The following is a 15,597-nucleotide window of genomic DNA, read 5'->3' as shown; positions in this document are numbered from 1 at the left end:
GCTCTCTGACAGGGAAGGCTAAATATCTCACAAAACTACAAGCCCCAGAATTTCATGGCATTCAACCATGGCAAATAAAGCAGTGTCAAGTTGCCTTATTTCTGCAGTGCAGATGCAGCCTGTATAGTATAAAAAGGCCCAGAGTGGTACCCAAAAAGGCCAACAAGAAAACAACAACCTCCTGTCACTATTTGGTTTGCAGCCAAAAGCACAGGTTTTCAGAAGTGGGTTGATCATTGAGGAAGAAACCTGCTGTGTGTGTACAGTTTTTATATATTGGGGGCATTTTTCAGGTTTAAAAAATCACCCCCAATTTAAGGGGGGGGGGCTTTGTTGCTGTTGTTGTGTGTTTTCAAGCCATTTCTAAAAAGATACGAATATTACATATTACCCATAAAAATTAAAATATATTTAAAACTCTATACAAACCTTAAGGTCTGAATGGTAGAATTCTAAGATATATCCATGTTAGTCTATAGAATCAGTATGTAGAGAGATCTTGTTGCGCCTTTGAGACTAACTGAAAGAAAGAAGTTGGCAGCATGAGCTTTTGTAGGCTTCAGTCTAGTTCCTCAGATGCATTTAAATGCATTTAAATTTAAATGCATCTGAAGAAGTAGACCAATGTCTAAGAAAGCTCATGCTGCCAACTTCTTTATTCCAGTTAGTCTCAAAAGTGCTACAAGATCTCTCTACATACTAAACATTTGAATTACATAGCATTTAAAAGCCCAACTCTCACAAATTATAAGCGATTATTAAAAAGATTTAAAGTAAATTAAAAAACCTTGTGGGTTTCATAAAGAAAAAAATGAGTTTGAATTTATGTACGGACGATGAACATTTAATTGGGGAAATTATTGAATTTAGAAATGAAAGAAGAACAGATGTAAGACTGTATGGTTAAATGGGCCCATAAATTGTGTTATAACATTGAGATGGAACATTGGAAGAAAGTGTGAACAGTAGGCTTGAAAGAGCTATGGTCATATAATTATGAAAGAGAAAAAATATATTATGATGTGTCAAAGGTACTTGAAGCCACAGAGATTGTCTAAAATGTATAATATGATTTTTTAAAATATTGTACTAGTTTAATTGCATTTTGATGTGCACTTTTGTATATTTTTAATTGTACTGTTTTAATTTGTAAGCCACTTTGTGCCCCAATTCTGGGAGGAAAGCAGGATATGAAACAACAAGAACAACAATAATAAAAATAAAAATATAAAGGATATGTTGGAAATGTGAGGTACAAGAAGGTACTTTTTTATCATATGTGGTGATAGTGTGATAAAGTGCAAAGTTACTGGAGACTAATTGAGAAGTTAACGCAGTCTATTTTCAAGTGTAGAACTGAATAAAGATCTGAATTATTTTTGTTGGGAGAAATGTAAAGATGCTGACTATAAAGTGATGCATTAGATGATCAATGCAGCAAGTCTCTTGTTTGCCCAGAACTGGAAAATGGTTCACTTTCCTACCGAAGAAGAGTGGACTGTTTAAATTTGTGAGCTGGTTGAGATGGACGAAATGGCAACTGTGATCAAAGAAAAATCAATAGATAACGTTTTTAAAAGACTGGGAACTGTTTTTGTCTTACATGAAGAAGAAGGAAGGGAAGATTTTGGTTGCAGTTATTGAGATGTGAAGCAATCTCATTTAACTATTTAGGGTAGATGTAACATAAAAAGTAGAAAGCATTACTGTGAAAACATATTTACTGCTTTTTCAGGCTTGGCAAGTGGGAAGTCAAGTATAGTTTGTGTTAGTTGTGATAAGTGAGGTTATGCTTAAGGTGTTCTGTGTGTTTTAATTTTATATAAGGGAAGGGAAGGGTTGGGATAGGGGTTGGGGTTAATGTAGTCTAGTGGGGCCTAAGGTTTATTTGTTTTTAGTTTGGTGTAGGATTGTTTCAAGTTTGTATTTGAGTGGTTTTGGTTTTTAGTTATGCATGTTTTATGCTCTGAAAAAATAATGTTTTAAGAAGACGGGGGAAACCTCTTTTAAAAACCCTTATAACATTTCCATTTGCTGCTAAGTAGATACATAAACCCAGTGTTATTCTTTGTACCTAAAATCAAAGTGTGACATTTGCCTTAACCTTGCCTATTTTTGCTCCACAACAATATCCTCACTCACACCTCTGCTTCACAACGCAGCCTGTCCCAACTGTGTGCTCTGCAAATGTTAGACTACAACATCCATTATTCCCAAACTCATGACCACATTGGTCAGGGATGGTGGAATTTGCTGCAAGATCCATCAGGAGGATCCCTAGTTTGTAGAAGAACAGCTCAACAAAAATTACACAGACATCCGCCAAAGCATCGCAAATTCTTACCTCAGTGGCCGTGGTGGAGACATACTGCTCAGAATTGTAAATCCGTCCCTGCTGGCAGTTCTGGACAGATGTAGTATTATCCAGCTTCAAGGAAGAATTGGCCAAAAGGTGAAGCTGTGGCCTAGAGAACATCTTACAAGGACTCCATGTCCCATCAGGCTCTCTTGGGACGCTGACATGGAAAACCTCCTCTTGGCTTAAATTGGAAATACCGGCAAAGGCTGGAATGGCACAGTGGTGAGATGGAACTGCAGAAATGAAATTGTGAAGCAAGAAGTGCATGGGAATGACCAACCTGGGTAGACAAAGCATCAAGAAGACCAGAATCTGGTATTTCCCAAACCCATCCACTTCCTCAAGTAGCTCCTCAAATTTCATTGTTCCTTTGAGGGAAATTTGTGACAAAGATGATGAATTTGCTGGGTGAAGAGGCAGAGGAACTGGAAGATATCTGACCAAATAGCGATTAAAGTACCTTAATGAAGCAAGTTTAATGCATCAGTTTCACAGTGGTCTTTCAGACCCAGCAGGCATCCAGTCATGCGGTCGAAGGAGAAAAAAACCTTAACGGCAAGCTTACAAGAGTGGTATTGTATTCTGTATTCTTTTTGAGCTGATGTGAAAAGTTGTAAAATGAAATGTACAGATATATATATTGTATTTCTATTATTTTTTGGAACCCGCCTCAATCTGAAGGGAGAGGCCGGCTAATAATAATAATAATAATAATAATAATAATAATAATAATAATAATGTATATATTAAAAGGAGCCCAAGGCAGAAAGGAATGTGCACTCTGACTCACTGAAATGATAAACAGTCTTGGAAATAACTGGATCCAGTGGTCAAGAGAAGGGCAACAACATAGGGGTGGTAAGATGGCAAAGATGTTCAGATGAAGGAATGCAAATATTTGAGTGAGCCTTTCTGCTAGGTCGAGAGTCACCATCATCTGAGGTGCCAGATTCTGGAGAAGGTAGCAGTGGAATGTACAAACAGAGAGCTGTTCCCCTGTGCTTCTGAGTGACCTTGTTGAAGGTGTTTCTTCCTTTAGAATCTTGTGACCATACTTAAAAACAGAAGTTGTGTTTTAAATTTATTAGGAAATTAGATGCTTGCATGATGTGTAGTGGTTTGAGTGTTGGACTATGCCTCTGGAGACCAGGGTTTGAATCCCAGCTGGGAAAGAAAACTCACTGGGTGACCTTGGGCATATCACATGCTATCAGCCTCAAGGAAAGGCAATGGCAAACCTCCTCTGAACAAGTCTTGCCATGAAAACCCCATGATAGGGTCACTTTAGGGTTGCCATAAGTTGGAAACACCTTGAAGGCAGAGAAAAAAGAACAACCATCCAGAATACTGGGCATTATTTTGTTATGCTGCCTTAAGCCTTCAGAAATGGTCATTCTCCTGGAGGCTCCAGAAACTGGTCATAGAAGAACCTGTGCAATGCAGACTGTCTCGGATGAGTGTGTTGGACTAGACTTCTCATCCCCTCTGTCCAAATGGGTGAAGTTGGAGTGTCATGTTGTCTACTGCATGTGTCCGTTGAGGGTGGAAGACTGCATGAGGATCTCATGAGCACACTGAAACATGGCAACTAGTTGTTCTGAAACCTCCCTGCCAGTGACCCACCTGTTAGCAACAAATCACATCATCTCTCCTAGGGAAAGGAGCCATCTGACAGCCTTGAGTTCTACCAGACGTGTGAGACTGGATTTTCTGTGACTGAACCCAGTGCTGGCAGTCCAGATCTTGAAAACAGAAGAATCTGAGCCAACCACACTCCAGGAGGAATTTCCCCTTGGAACGGCTGTGTTGGAAAATGCAGAATGACCAAACAGGGATTCTTCAGTAGTGCCAAAAAACACAGTTCTCAGCCAGAGGATCTCCATTTGCAACTTCCTGCGTAAATTATGCCAGAGAGGCAGGACTCTGACCTTTACTGGGTTTCCATGGGAATGTAAGAGATTAATTGGGAATATGAAGACCTGGCCAGCTGTACAAGATGCAGAACTTGCACAATGGAACTTCCTAAAGCCTTTTTCTCTCAACAATAAGATGACCCAGAGGGTGTTCGAGGTTGGACTGGAGCACTGATGTAGGAGGAGAGGTGTCTAACTCTTTCTCATGTGCCATTTCCCAGACTGAAATATCCTTCCTCCCCACCACATAAAGCTTTGTTGACATCTTTGATGGAAACTTATATTCAGTGTGGAGAAAATCCATCCTCCAGGCTTAAATCCCTCCACTTCAAAAAGCATGCTTCAGAGAGAGAATGAGAGAGAGAGTGAGAATGGGGAAGAGAGTTTTTAAGCTTTGAAAAGATGCCAGCAGTTCTGATCATTGACCTCTTCTGTCCAGTTTGGCACATATTTCAGTCTGGGAAATGGTAAGTGGGAAAGAGTTAAACACACTGAATCTTGTGTCATATTCTGTGAGAACAACACCTATAATCTGCAGGAACTCTCCAAAGTTCTGAAAAAGCAGACTCTGGCCTGATATTTGGAAAGTTACTGAAATTCAAGAGGAGGTTTTTGCTGTCTTCACTCGCTCTCAGTCCTGCCCTGTTCCTGGGTCTTGCTCCATAAGATTTTAGTTTGGACAAAACTAGTCCACCGGTAGCTTCTCCCTCCACTCTGTTCCCATCTAACCGACTACAACTCTATCCAAGAAGCAAACATTAATCATTATAAAATAATAATAAATAATAAAACTTTTATTTATATACTGCTTTTCCTTCAGATCAAAGCGGTTCACACACAATAAAACTATATGACCCATGACATAGTACAATATGTCATCAGTTACAAATAATACAGTCGAGAATTTTAAAAACAACATACTAACTCCCCTCTTTTCTCTCATCCATCCAGCCTTCATTGTGAGCACAGTTATGTCTGCTTGAATTATGTAAGTTCTTTGGCACTGTTTTCCTGTGCTTCGTCCTTTACGTCTTTTGTTATATGTCCCTAAATTTTACTCTTGATTTATCCACTGGTCATATCAAAATCCATAATTTTGGCCCCAAAACCTGCCATCAACTAATAATGTACTAACATACATTAGGTAGGTCAGTACATTATAATCACATGGGTTTGTATAATTTTGATGTTTACAGTATTTTATAGTATTGCCCTTTTTCTGATTAGATTTCATGACAGCATACAAGCGTAAAGCTTTCTGTCATTGGGCAGAGCTTGTGGTTCATTTACAAGAAAGACAAGCCTGTTCTGTACTTTATCTCCCTACAGGAAACTGGCAGTGGGATACAGAGGAAGCCCATTGACCAAATCATCTGCCTTGACCAAAAAAAAATTCTTCGGACAGAAGCAGGCAGTAGACTGGAATGAAGGGCAGAAAATCCCAAGCTCTTTGAGATGTATACTACTATTGTTGCTAGACTTTCACATAAAATTCTCCAGATCCCTATAGACCCAATCATAATGCTAGCATTCATGGATTAGCAACAGAATGTGATTTCCCCCAAAAAATCAATAAATAATCATAATAATGACCTGAATCCTATTGGTTAATCCCAACTAGAGAAGATCCAATTACTCACTTCTTCACTTGTAAGACAACACAATGGATCTATTCTAGTTAGGGAGGCCAGTGTGGCATAGTGGATTGAGTATTGGACTACAAATCTGGAGACCAGGCTTTGATTTTCAGCTCACCCACTGGGTGACCTTGGGAAAGACACATGCTCTCAGCCAATCTTGCCAAGAAAACCCCATGATAGGGTCATCTTAGGTTGCTATAAGCTGGAAACAACTTGAAGGCACACAACACACACATTCTAGTTAGGACTAACCATAGGATATAGGTCATTCTATACAGAAGTGTGCAAAATAGTCCCCATGTGTTGGCAAGTGGAAAGAAAACTAGCTTTAAATCAAGTGTAGTGTACTGGACCAGGATTTGAAAGATCCAGGTGTTAGTCCTCAGTCATGAAACTCACTGGGTGACCTTGGTCAAGTCGCTCTTTCTCAGCCTGACCTATGTCTCAGCCTTGTTGTGAAGACAAATGGGGGAAGCAGGAGGGCTGTGTAGTGGGGCACATTATAAGAAAGGTGGAATTTTTTTTTAAAAGCCAACAAGGTGCAGTGGTTTGACCACTGGAATTTAAACCCAGATCTGCCTGTATCACATCAAAAACAGTGATAGGATCAAAAGATAGTAGGAACAGGATTTTTTTTTTTCTGGATTCAAGGTTCAAGACATCTCCCTTGACCAATTGCAAAAGAAAATAAGCTTTGCCTCAAAAATTCACATGTTTGTGTGGCTTTCAGCGCATTTCAGAGACATAAAATATGTACAAGACTTCCAAAATGCTGCATACATTCATAAATGAAAATATCTAAAAACATACAGTTGAAACAGACACACACACTTGCTTTAGTCATGAAGGAAATGTATAAAAATGTGCAAACTAGCAAAAAATGTGCAAAAAATGTGTAAATTAGCAAAATTATATACAAAAATAGGTACATAGGAAAACTTATTTGGATTTGACATTTGACATTGACAACACGCCCTCTTGATCCTTGCCCTTCATGGCTGGCTGTCCAAGGGCGAGATGCCTTGAAGATGTTTCTGAGAGACATTATCAATGCATCCCTTAGGGAAGGTCAAGTTCCATCTTGTTTGAAGGAAGCAGGAGTTAGGCCGCTTCTGAAAAAAACCTTCCCTCGACCCTCTGGACATGAACAACTATCAGCCAGTATCCCATCTACCTTTTCTGAACAAAGCAATCAAGAGGGCTATTGCCCTTCAGCTCCAGGTTGTCTGGGATGAAACTGATTATCTGGATCCATTTCAAACCTGCTTTAGGACAGAATATGGAGTTGAGATTGCCCTGGTTGCCTTAGCTGATGACCTTTGTCTGGGCATCGACAGGGGTAGTGTGACCTTCTGGACCTCTGAGCGGCTTTCAACACAATTGACCACGACATCCTCTTGGTAAGCTTGAGAGAACTAGGAATTGGAGGCATTGCATCACAATGGTTCTGTTCCTTCCTCTCAGGCAGATCTCAGAGGGTGATGCTTGGGGACAGTAGCTCAGCAAAAAAAGAGCTTAATTGTGGCATCCCCCTCAAGGCGCCATCCAGTCCCTGATGCTATTCAATATATATATAAAGCCGCTGGGAGAAATCATCCAGAGACCCGGGGCGGGATGTTATCAGTGCGCTAATGACACCCAGATATATTTCTCCATGTCTCAGTCTACAGCTCTGCCTTCAGATGGCATCTATCCTCTCAATGAAGCAGTAATGGACTGGATGAGGAAAAACAGATTGAAACTGAATCCAGACAAAACGGAGGTACTTACAGTAGGGCCCTCTAACCCAGGTATTGGGATACAACCTCCAGTCCTGGATGGGGTCACACTCTCCTCAAAGGATTGTGTTCGCAGTCTGGGGGTGCTCCTAGACCCATCGCTCCAGATGTCAAATCAGGTAACTGCAGCAATCAGGAGCGCCTCCTATCAGCTTTGGCTGATACGCCAACTCCGCCCTTTCCTGGAAGTGAGGGACCTAGAGATTGTGGTGCACTTGCTGGTAAGTTCACAACTTGATTTCTGCAATGCACTCTACATGGGGCTACCCTTGTGCTTAGTTTGGAAACTTCAGTTAGTACAGAACATAGCACCCAAGTTGGAGTCTGGTAAAGCCAGAAGCGACCACATAACACCTATTTTAAAATAGCTCCACTAGCTGCCCATTAGTTTCTGGGTGCAGTACAAGGTGTTGGTCATGATCTTTAAAGCCCTAAATGGCTTGGGTCCAACCTATCTTCAGGACCACCTCCTTCCATATAATGCACCCCACGCACGTAGGTCCTCGGGGAGGAATTTGTTGCAGCCCATGAAAACTAGGCTGACTGCAACCACCCACAGAGCCTTCTTGGCAACCAGACTCAGATTATGGAACAGCCTGCCAGAGGAGATCTGTCACATTACCATCTTAAACAGCTTTTAATAGGCTGTTAAGATGGATCTCTTCCGGCAGGCCTTTCCCAAATAGAAAACTGGCCACGAAATTGGAACCCATCACCCCTCTGAATCTGCTATGATCACTGCTTGACTTGTTTATTTTAAAGTATGTTTTAAAACTGTTAATTGTTTAATTGTTATTTTAGGGGAGGATGAGATACTGGGATTGGGATTGTACAATTTTAATTTGTAAACCACCCCGGTAATCTTGACAGAGAGGCGGGATATAAATTAAAACTTTATTTATTTATTATTTTAAAGCACACACAAAAAATCACCAAATATACAAACAAAGGACAGGACAAGAATGCAGTTGGAATTCAGAAATGGAAAAGAATTTAAAGTGAGAATTTTTTCATCCCTAAATGAGACAACCTCTTGTAGCAGAACTCCAACTAGAAAATAATATTTGAGGAGAAGGCCTGAAGTGATGAGTCCTTTGCCCAAAAGGGAATGCTTCACCCATGTGTTCCTTTTGCTTTTAAAGTTAGATTGTCTCTTCATTAAAGTGTGGCTCTTCATGCTCCTCAAGAGCAAGCCACGTAATTCCTCACTATAGGCTATGCAGGCTAGGTCTGATGGGGGTGAAATCCTGTTACACATTGCACAGGTTCCCCTACAGAATGAATGAATAAATCAATCAATCAATCAATATTATTTTTACCCCACCTCTCCTATAAGATCAAGGCAACATTACAACAGTAAAAACCATACAATACAACAAAATAAACCCCATTCAGTCACGGATGCCCATAGCCTTCTGTTTGCAAAATCTGACCAGGGCAACTGATCATTGAGGCTGCTGGATTTCTCTCACTTATAGGGTTGCCATTAGTGTAAAAATATATCCATTTTTGCAATGTACTAATTTGGAATTGAGAGCACCTCTGAAAATTCCTACAATGGGTATTTCAAACTGAAGTGAGAATGCAAAGATATAGCCATGTTAGTCTGTAGAATCAGATATGGAGAGAGGTCTAGTAGCACCTTTGAAACTAACTGAAAGAAGTTGGAAGAAAGTAAGAAGCATATACTTCTGAGGAAGTAGACTTAAGTCTACGAAAGCTCATGCTGCCAACAAGATCTCTCAACCTACTGGAGTGAGAATGCTTTGGCACTACAAGAGTCATCCCAAATTCTTACTTAACCATAGAGAAAGAATCAGCTGTTCAGCTTCCCGAGGCCAGGATCCCCTCGCCAAATAAATTTAGCCCTATGACCTTGCAGAAAATGTTTGCCAAGAGGTGGTTTTTTCACCCTAATACCATAAAATGTGGTGTGTCTTTCCTTCCTGAAATCCAGCATTACAGTCAATAGGAAAAGTATAATCCATGACATTTGCTGGGATATTCTCTCCAGCATGATGGGCACATGATTCCAGCATGTGTTGCTACTCAAAGAAAAAAATGAAGCACCAATGGCTGGTAATGCTGAAATGCTCCTTCATTATCTTCCTGAGACAGTGTTCCTCAGTAAAACCAGGGCCAGTGCTATCATTAGGTGTGCACCTGCACTGTAGAAATAATGACACCACTTAAAGTGCTCTGACTCCATCCTATGGATTTGTCGTTTTACAGGGTCTTTTGCCTTATCTGCATTAATTTTGCAGTGTAGATGCAGCCAGAGTTGCCAAGCCAACTAGTCTGTCTTACAACATTGTTGAGCATTGTATAGAAACTTAAACAATCTTCAAAAATATTGCAAGAGAGACTAGTTGGTTTGGCAACTCTGGCATCTACATTGCAAAATCAATGCAGTTTGGCACTGCGTTAACTCTCATAGCTCAATGTTATGAGATTCTGGGTTTTTTAACCTTCACTGTCAGAGAGCTCTGGTGCCATCCCAGGATTCCACAGGATGGAGCCATGACAGCTAAAGCAGTGTCAAAGTGCATTAATTCTGAAGTGCGGCATTAGCCTCTATCAATTGAGCATGCCCAAGTGTTAGCACTTGACCTGAAGGAATTGATGACTAAATTTGCAAAGGAAAAGACACACAAAGTGAGATTTTGATGTGCCTGGAACTGAATATTTGAATAAAGTTAAATTTTAACATCACAAGATTATTTGAAATTCTGTAGAGTTTTTGTTTGTTTGTTTGTTTTTGCATTTGAGAAAAATAAACAAATATTGTTGTATTCTTGTATAAATTTCCCAGTTTCGCATCTTGTGCTTTTCAGTTTTTCTGCAAGATATCTGTTTCTGAAAACTGAAGTTAGCAATGGTAGTGGGACAGGTTTGCTAGTAGTAAGCCTTGCCTAGGGTACAAAATAGCCTTGCCCTGGAACTGAATATACATGACCAATTTGTTGACATTTCCCTTTCCAATTTTCACTGTGCGCTGAGAGGGGGAAGCATTTGTACATAGAATCATATACTCATAGAGTTGGAAGAGACCACAAGGGCCATCCAGTCCAACCCCCTGCCATGCAGGAAATCTAAATCAAAGCATTCCTGACAGATGGCCATCCAGCCTCTGTTTAAAGACCTCTAAGCTGCATGACTACAAAAGAGGACCCATAATTTAGAGATACAGATAATTTATCGGTACTTAGAAAGAGTAGCTGTAATTTAAATATAAATCTATCTCACCATATAAGGAACTTCGAAGTAATTCTTCTTTCTTCTTATGATTATTTCTCTGTAAAATGGGCTTAGGTAGGAGAGCCCTTAAAATATACAATGGCCTTTTGTTGGCTTTCAATCAGAAAACTAAATGAGAACAGATGACCATCCTAGCTTATTAATTCTTTCCTGACAGCTCAAGAAGGTAGGCACAAACCCTAGCTTTACACAATTTGGCTTTGATGGGACAATCATTCAGTTGAAGGGCAACTCTAGAAAGTACTGTATATACTCATGTATATGTCTAGAAATTTTAGTCAAAAATTGAACCAAAAAACCTGAGTTCACTTATCCACAGGTCAGTCTAGGGCACATTACAAACAAGAGTAATAGTACGGACTGGGTCCGTATTAGGGTTAGAAAGGGGCGTCCCTTCCGGACGCCCCTAACCCTAATACGGACCGAGTCTGTACAAAATGGTGGCGCCCGTTCCACATGGGGGTCGCCATGTTTACGTAGCGGACGCACTGCGTCCGCATGTTGCACAGCACATATGACGCTGAGAGTGCGCCATTGGCACCTTGAAGTGTCATATCCGCGCTGTGGAAAGAAGCACCATTTTGGGGCTTCTTTTTGCTCCGCGATGGAGCCGCGCGGTTTGGCTGCTGCGGCTCCCTCGCGGAGCAACCAGCAGCAGCGTGAGACTGCCTGTTTTGGGCGGTCTGTAACGCGCCTAAGTAACTCTTATTTAAAAAGAAAACATTCCTTGGTGAAAGGCAAGAGCATAATCTGTCCTAGAAGCACTGACACGCCTCTGTTCCCTAATCCCTCCAGGCTTTAGTGTGAGCACAAACAGTTATACCTGCAGGAATGTTGTAAGTTCTTTGGCATTGTCTTCCTGTGCTTCCTCTTTTAGCTCCTTTGTTAGATGTATCTAGGTTTTACCCTTGACTTATCCACAGGTCATATTGAAATCCATAATTTCAGCCTCAAAACGTGCCCTCAATTTATACTTATAGGTCTACTTATAGTTGAGCGTATACCATACTTTCCTCCAACAGCCCTTGAAACAGAGAATGAGAAGACTGTCTTTCAATGAGAAGACTGTCTTTCATAAAGTAAGGCACGTGATCATCCTGCACAAGGCCAGCTTGTATGGTGTATACTATTCACTGTAATAATTGGGAATGGCAGATGAGGATATTAGTTTCCCCGGTTCTGTTATACACAAAGACTTAGGGAGCTGCGTATGTTTAGCCTGAAAGAGAGAGTTAAGAAGTGATATGATAGCCCTGTTCAAGTATTTGAAGGGGTATCACATTGAGGATGGAGCAAGCTTGTTTTTTGCTGCTTTGGAGCTCATTCCCATTGCTGTTTGCTCCAAAGCAGAATTCAGGGCAAATGACTCTCGTTCCAGGAGGAAAGAAGTGGGGCAAACACAGATAACCCGGGGTTACTTGATACTGGTTTTTTTGCGGTTCTTTTCACAGGAATTGATCCTGAAGCAAGTCAAATAAGTGGGAACGACAGATTGGAATCACAGCATTCCGGAGGGGAGGGACAAATGGCAGATAGGTGATTACCTTCCCTCCTCAGTTTATGACAGATCCACCATTCCCTCCCCCTCTCAGTGCTGCCTTTGTACTTGTTTTTTTTTTAAACTGAGCGCATATTCGATTGCTTTTGCAACTACTTTCAAAGGAATATACTTGCTAAAGTAATCAATTGCATATGCGCTCAGTTTAATTTTAAAAGAACCCACTGTCCTTCATTTCTCCCTTCCCAGGATGCCCCAGAAGTCCTGCGTTTCTCTTACTCTCTGCTCCCCAAAGCCCCCCGTTTGCCTTGCCTTTACCAGAGTCAAAGGCAAGGAAGGAAGGAAGGAAGGAAGGAAGGAAGGAAGGAAGGAAGGAAGATCCATGTTCCTCACTGCAGTGTCAGACATATACATTATGGGGGGTTTGTTAAGACTGAGTAAAATTTCTATGTTCTTTTTCAGAGCTTCTCCACTCCATTTCATTGGCTGCCATTTGTTGTAAGAAATGCAAGTGAGTACAGTCAGGTTTTTTTTTTCTTTCTTTTTACTGGATATTAACCACAGAGGGGTCCTTTTACACTACACAGTTATAGCTATGATTCCATGTTAACTGCCATGTAGAATCTTAGGGTTTGTAATTGGTGAGGCATTGGAGCTCTGGGGCACAGTTCTACACAAATGTGTTGTTTATTGCTGTTGTGTGCCATCAAGTCATTTCCAACTTATGACAACCTTAAAGGAAATCTATCCTGGGTTTTCTTGGCAAATTTCTTCAGAGGGGGGTTGTCATTGCCATCCTCTGAGGCTGAGAGAGTGTAACTTGCCCAAGGTGACCCAGTGGATTTACATGGCCAAGCTGGGATTCAAACCTTGATCTCCAGTTTTACTCCAATACTCTTCAATACTGTTCTCCCTCCCTAAATGGCAAATCCCAGAACTTCATACCATCTTGACATGGCAGTTAAAGTGGTACCAAAGCCCTATAAGTGTGTAGTATGAAAGGGCCCAAGAAGAGTTGCTGCTTATGGAAGCAATCAGACATCTCTCAGAAGTGTCTCATTCAGCCCTTCAGTGTCTACTGTCTGAGAGCTATATTAACCATCATGAATAAAGAAAACGGAAAAATAGGTTGGTATCCATATTGCTTGAGATGGTTTGGTAAGAACAGCTAGAATTTACCAAACAAGTAAAATGTTCTGCCAGTTGTATATCCCACTCCTCCCAGAGCATGGGGAAGTTCCTTTGGGGGCTACAACTCCCAGAATCCCCACACAGTTGTAGTCCCAGAAGGAATTTTTACAAGTTCTAACATGGAAGCCTCTGAGAAGCTCAGAGCATAGAGTCCAGATGCCCTCTCACCAAGCATACTTAATAAGCCTGTGGCCGTCTAGATTTGTTGGACACCAGTTCCCATCATCCCCATCTAGCATGGCTCCTGGCAAATAATCAAGGCCCCCACAGCAAACTCCAGCTCCCAGAATTCCATAGCCTTGAGCCAGGGCAGTTAAAGTGGTGCCAAACCGAGTTGTTTCTCCAGTGTGGATGCAGCCTGACTTTCCTGGCCTGGGTCATTAGATCATGTCCTGAGCTCTGTAGTTCCTTACATGGACAATTCCCCCAAACTAGCTGTTTTCCAACCGTTTGCCATGTTAGTCTGTTTCATTATAAAAAGAGGGAAGAAAAAATAATCTTGTTGTTTCTTTAATAGTAACACATTTATTTCAGCATCAGCTTTCATGCACTATAGCCTGCAAGTCTCCAGAGAAGGAAGGTTTAGTCTACAAAACCTTGTGCTGAAATAAACCAGATGAAGATATGACTAGAGTTCCTGTTCTTTCTTTCTTTTTGATCCCAGAACATTGCTTGTTCTCTCCACAGAGTTGGGGGAGGGGTATCAGACTGACCCCAATTTCAGCACTTCATGTTCTAACCCTGAGAAATCATTGACAACTATAACAGTCTTTCCCAGTGTAGCTTTCATTCATTAGCAGCCAGTTCAACAAATGGGAAAAGACACAGTGGAAAAAAGGTAGGCGAGCTTTTTAATGGCAGGATCAAGAATTCCCTTTGAATAACAAATCTAATAATGACTGCTGCTTCTCATACAAACAAGAAATGACATCCTTTTGTTTTTTTTATTATTATTTTTAAAGTCATCATCCGGAGTTAGGAAAATGCCATGTGGATCTGTACACAATTCAGCTTCTCTGTGATGCATGCCAGACTTTTGTGGCTGAGAAATTTGCCATGCATTTGAAACCAGATTTTTTTTTAATTTCCTTGTTTGCAATTGTACATTCTAGCTGCAATGTGTAAAACATTCTAGAGCTGCTTTCTAAAGAATGCAAGAAAATTATAGGTTGAGGAAGGGTTTACACCTTGGGGCCTGGTATTGTTTTAAGCATACGCTACCAGACAACAGAAGTCCTGTCTCCAGACCAAAGCAGTCTGCTCAACGGAGTGGGAGACAATCTTAACACACAGTTGCTCCTTAACAGAGCATTTAACCATTTTAAAAGCAACTCCTACTGTCCATTACCAATGCAAAGATACCTGTATTCCAGATCCATATTCAGTCCAAAGAAATAGCCACGTCACTTACATTGCACACAGCACAGTGCCCTTTACATGTAACATATAATCACATTATGTTCTTGCATCTTTCAAGAAGAGTGATTCATGCCATCTTTTCACATCTTGATTGACAATGTATCATGGAGTGTCTTCCAATCATTCTACAGCTCAAGCCTAGCCCAAGTAGGAAAGTAGCAAAGGTGCACACACATGCTCCCAAGTGACCAAAAGGATGAGAACATCCTAAGAGGAAAAAATAAAAACAAGTCCACAGATTCTCCTAGGAAGCACATTGTTACCCACACCACTGAAATCTCCTCCGTCTCCAGGTACTCAGCCATTTAGATCAGCAAGCTCACTCTGGTCCTGGCACTAAGTACATATGGGGACATGTAAAATATCTTACTTTGAAGGGCTTGTGTTGTCGGTGCATAGTAGAATTACAAATACAGCAACATCAGTGTAAGTGTGGGAATGAGTTTGTTTCAACATTTAATGGATCTAAAATAGTTTCCTCCTATTTACAATTCCCTCGGCATGTTGCCTAGGAATGTATGTTCTGCTGGATTCTCAGGAC

At 40.9% G+C, this 15,597-nt stretch overlaps 1 protein-coding gene across 1 annotated transcript in view; it reads right to left on the bottom strand.

Annotated features, from left to right (window-relative positions):
* The window catches only part of LOC121927137 (solute carrier family 22 member 7-like), a 28,831-nt gene extending 26,109 nt beyond the window's left edge, over positions 1–2,722 (bottom strand). The window contains exon 1 of the mRNA XM_042460762.1: positions 2,345–2,722. Coding sequence (XP_042316696.1) covers positions 2,345–2,722 — 378 coding nt within the window. The remainder of the gene's footprint in view (positions 1–2,344) is intronic.
* Positions 2,723–15,597: the final 12,875 nt, after the last annotated feature.

The sequence above is a fragment of the Sceloporus undulatus genome, chromosome 1, assembly GCF_019175285.1.
Source record: "Sceloporus undulatus isolate JIND9_A2432 ecotype Alabama chromosome 1, SceUnd_v1.1, whole genome shotgun sequence".
Lineage (NCBI taxonomy): Eukaryota > Metazoa > Chordata > Lepidosauria > Squamata > Phrynosomatidae > Sceloporus > Sceloporus undulatus.
The sequence above is the reverse complement of the archived record's forward strand: the minus strand, read 5'-3'. Positions and strand labels throughout refer to the sequence as shown.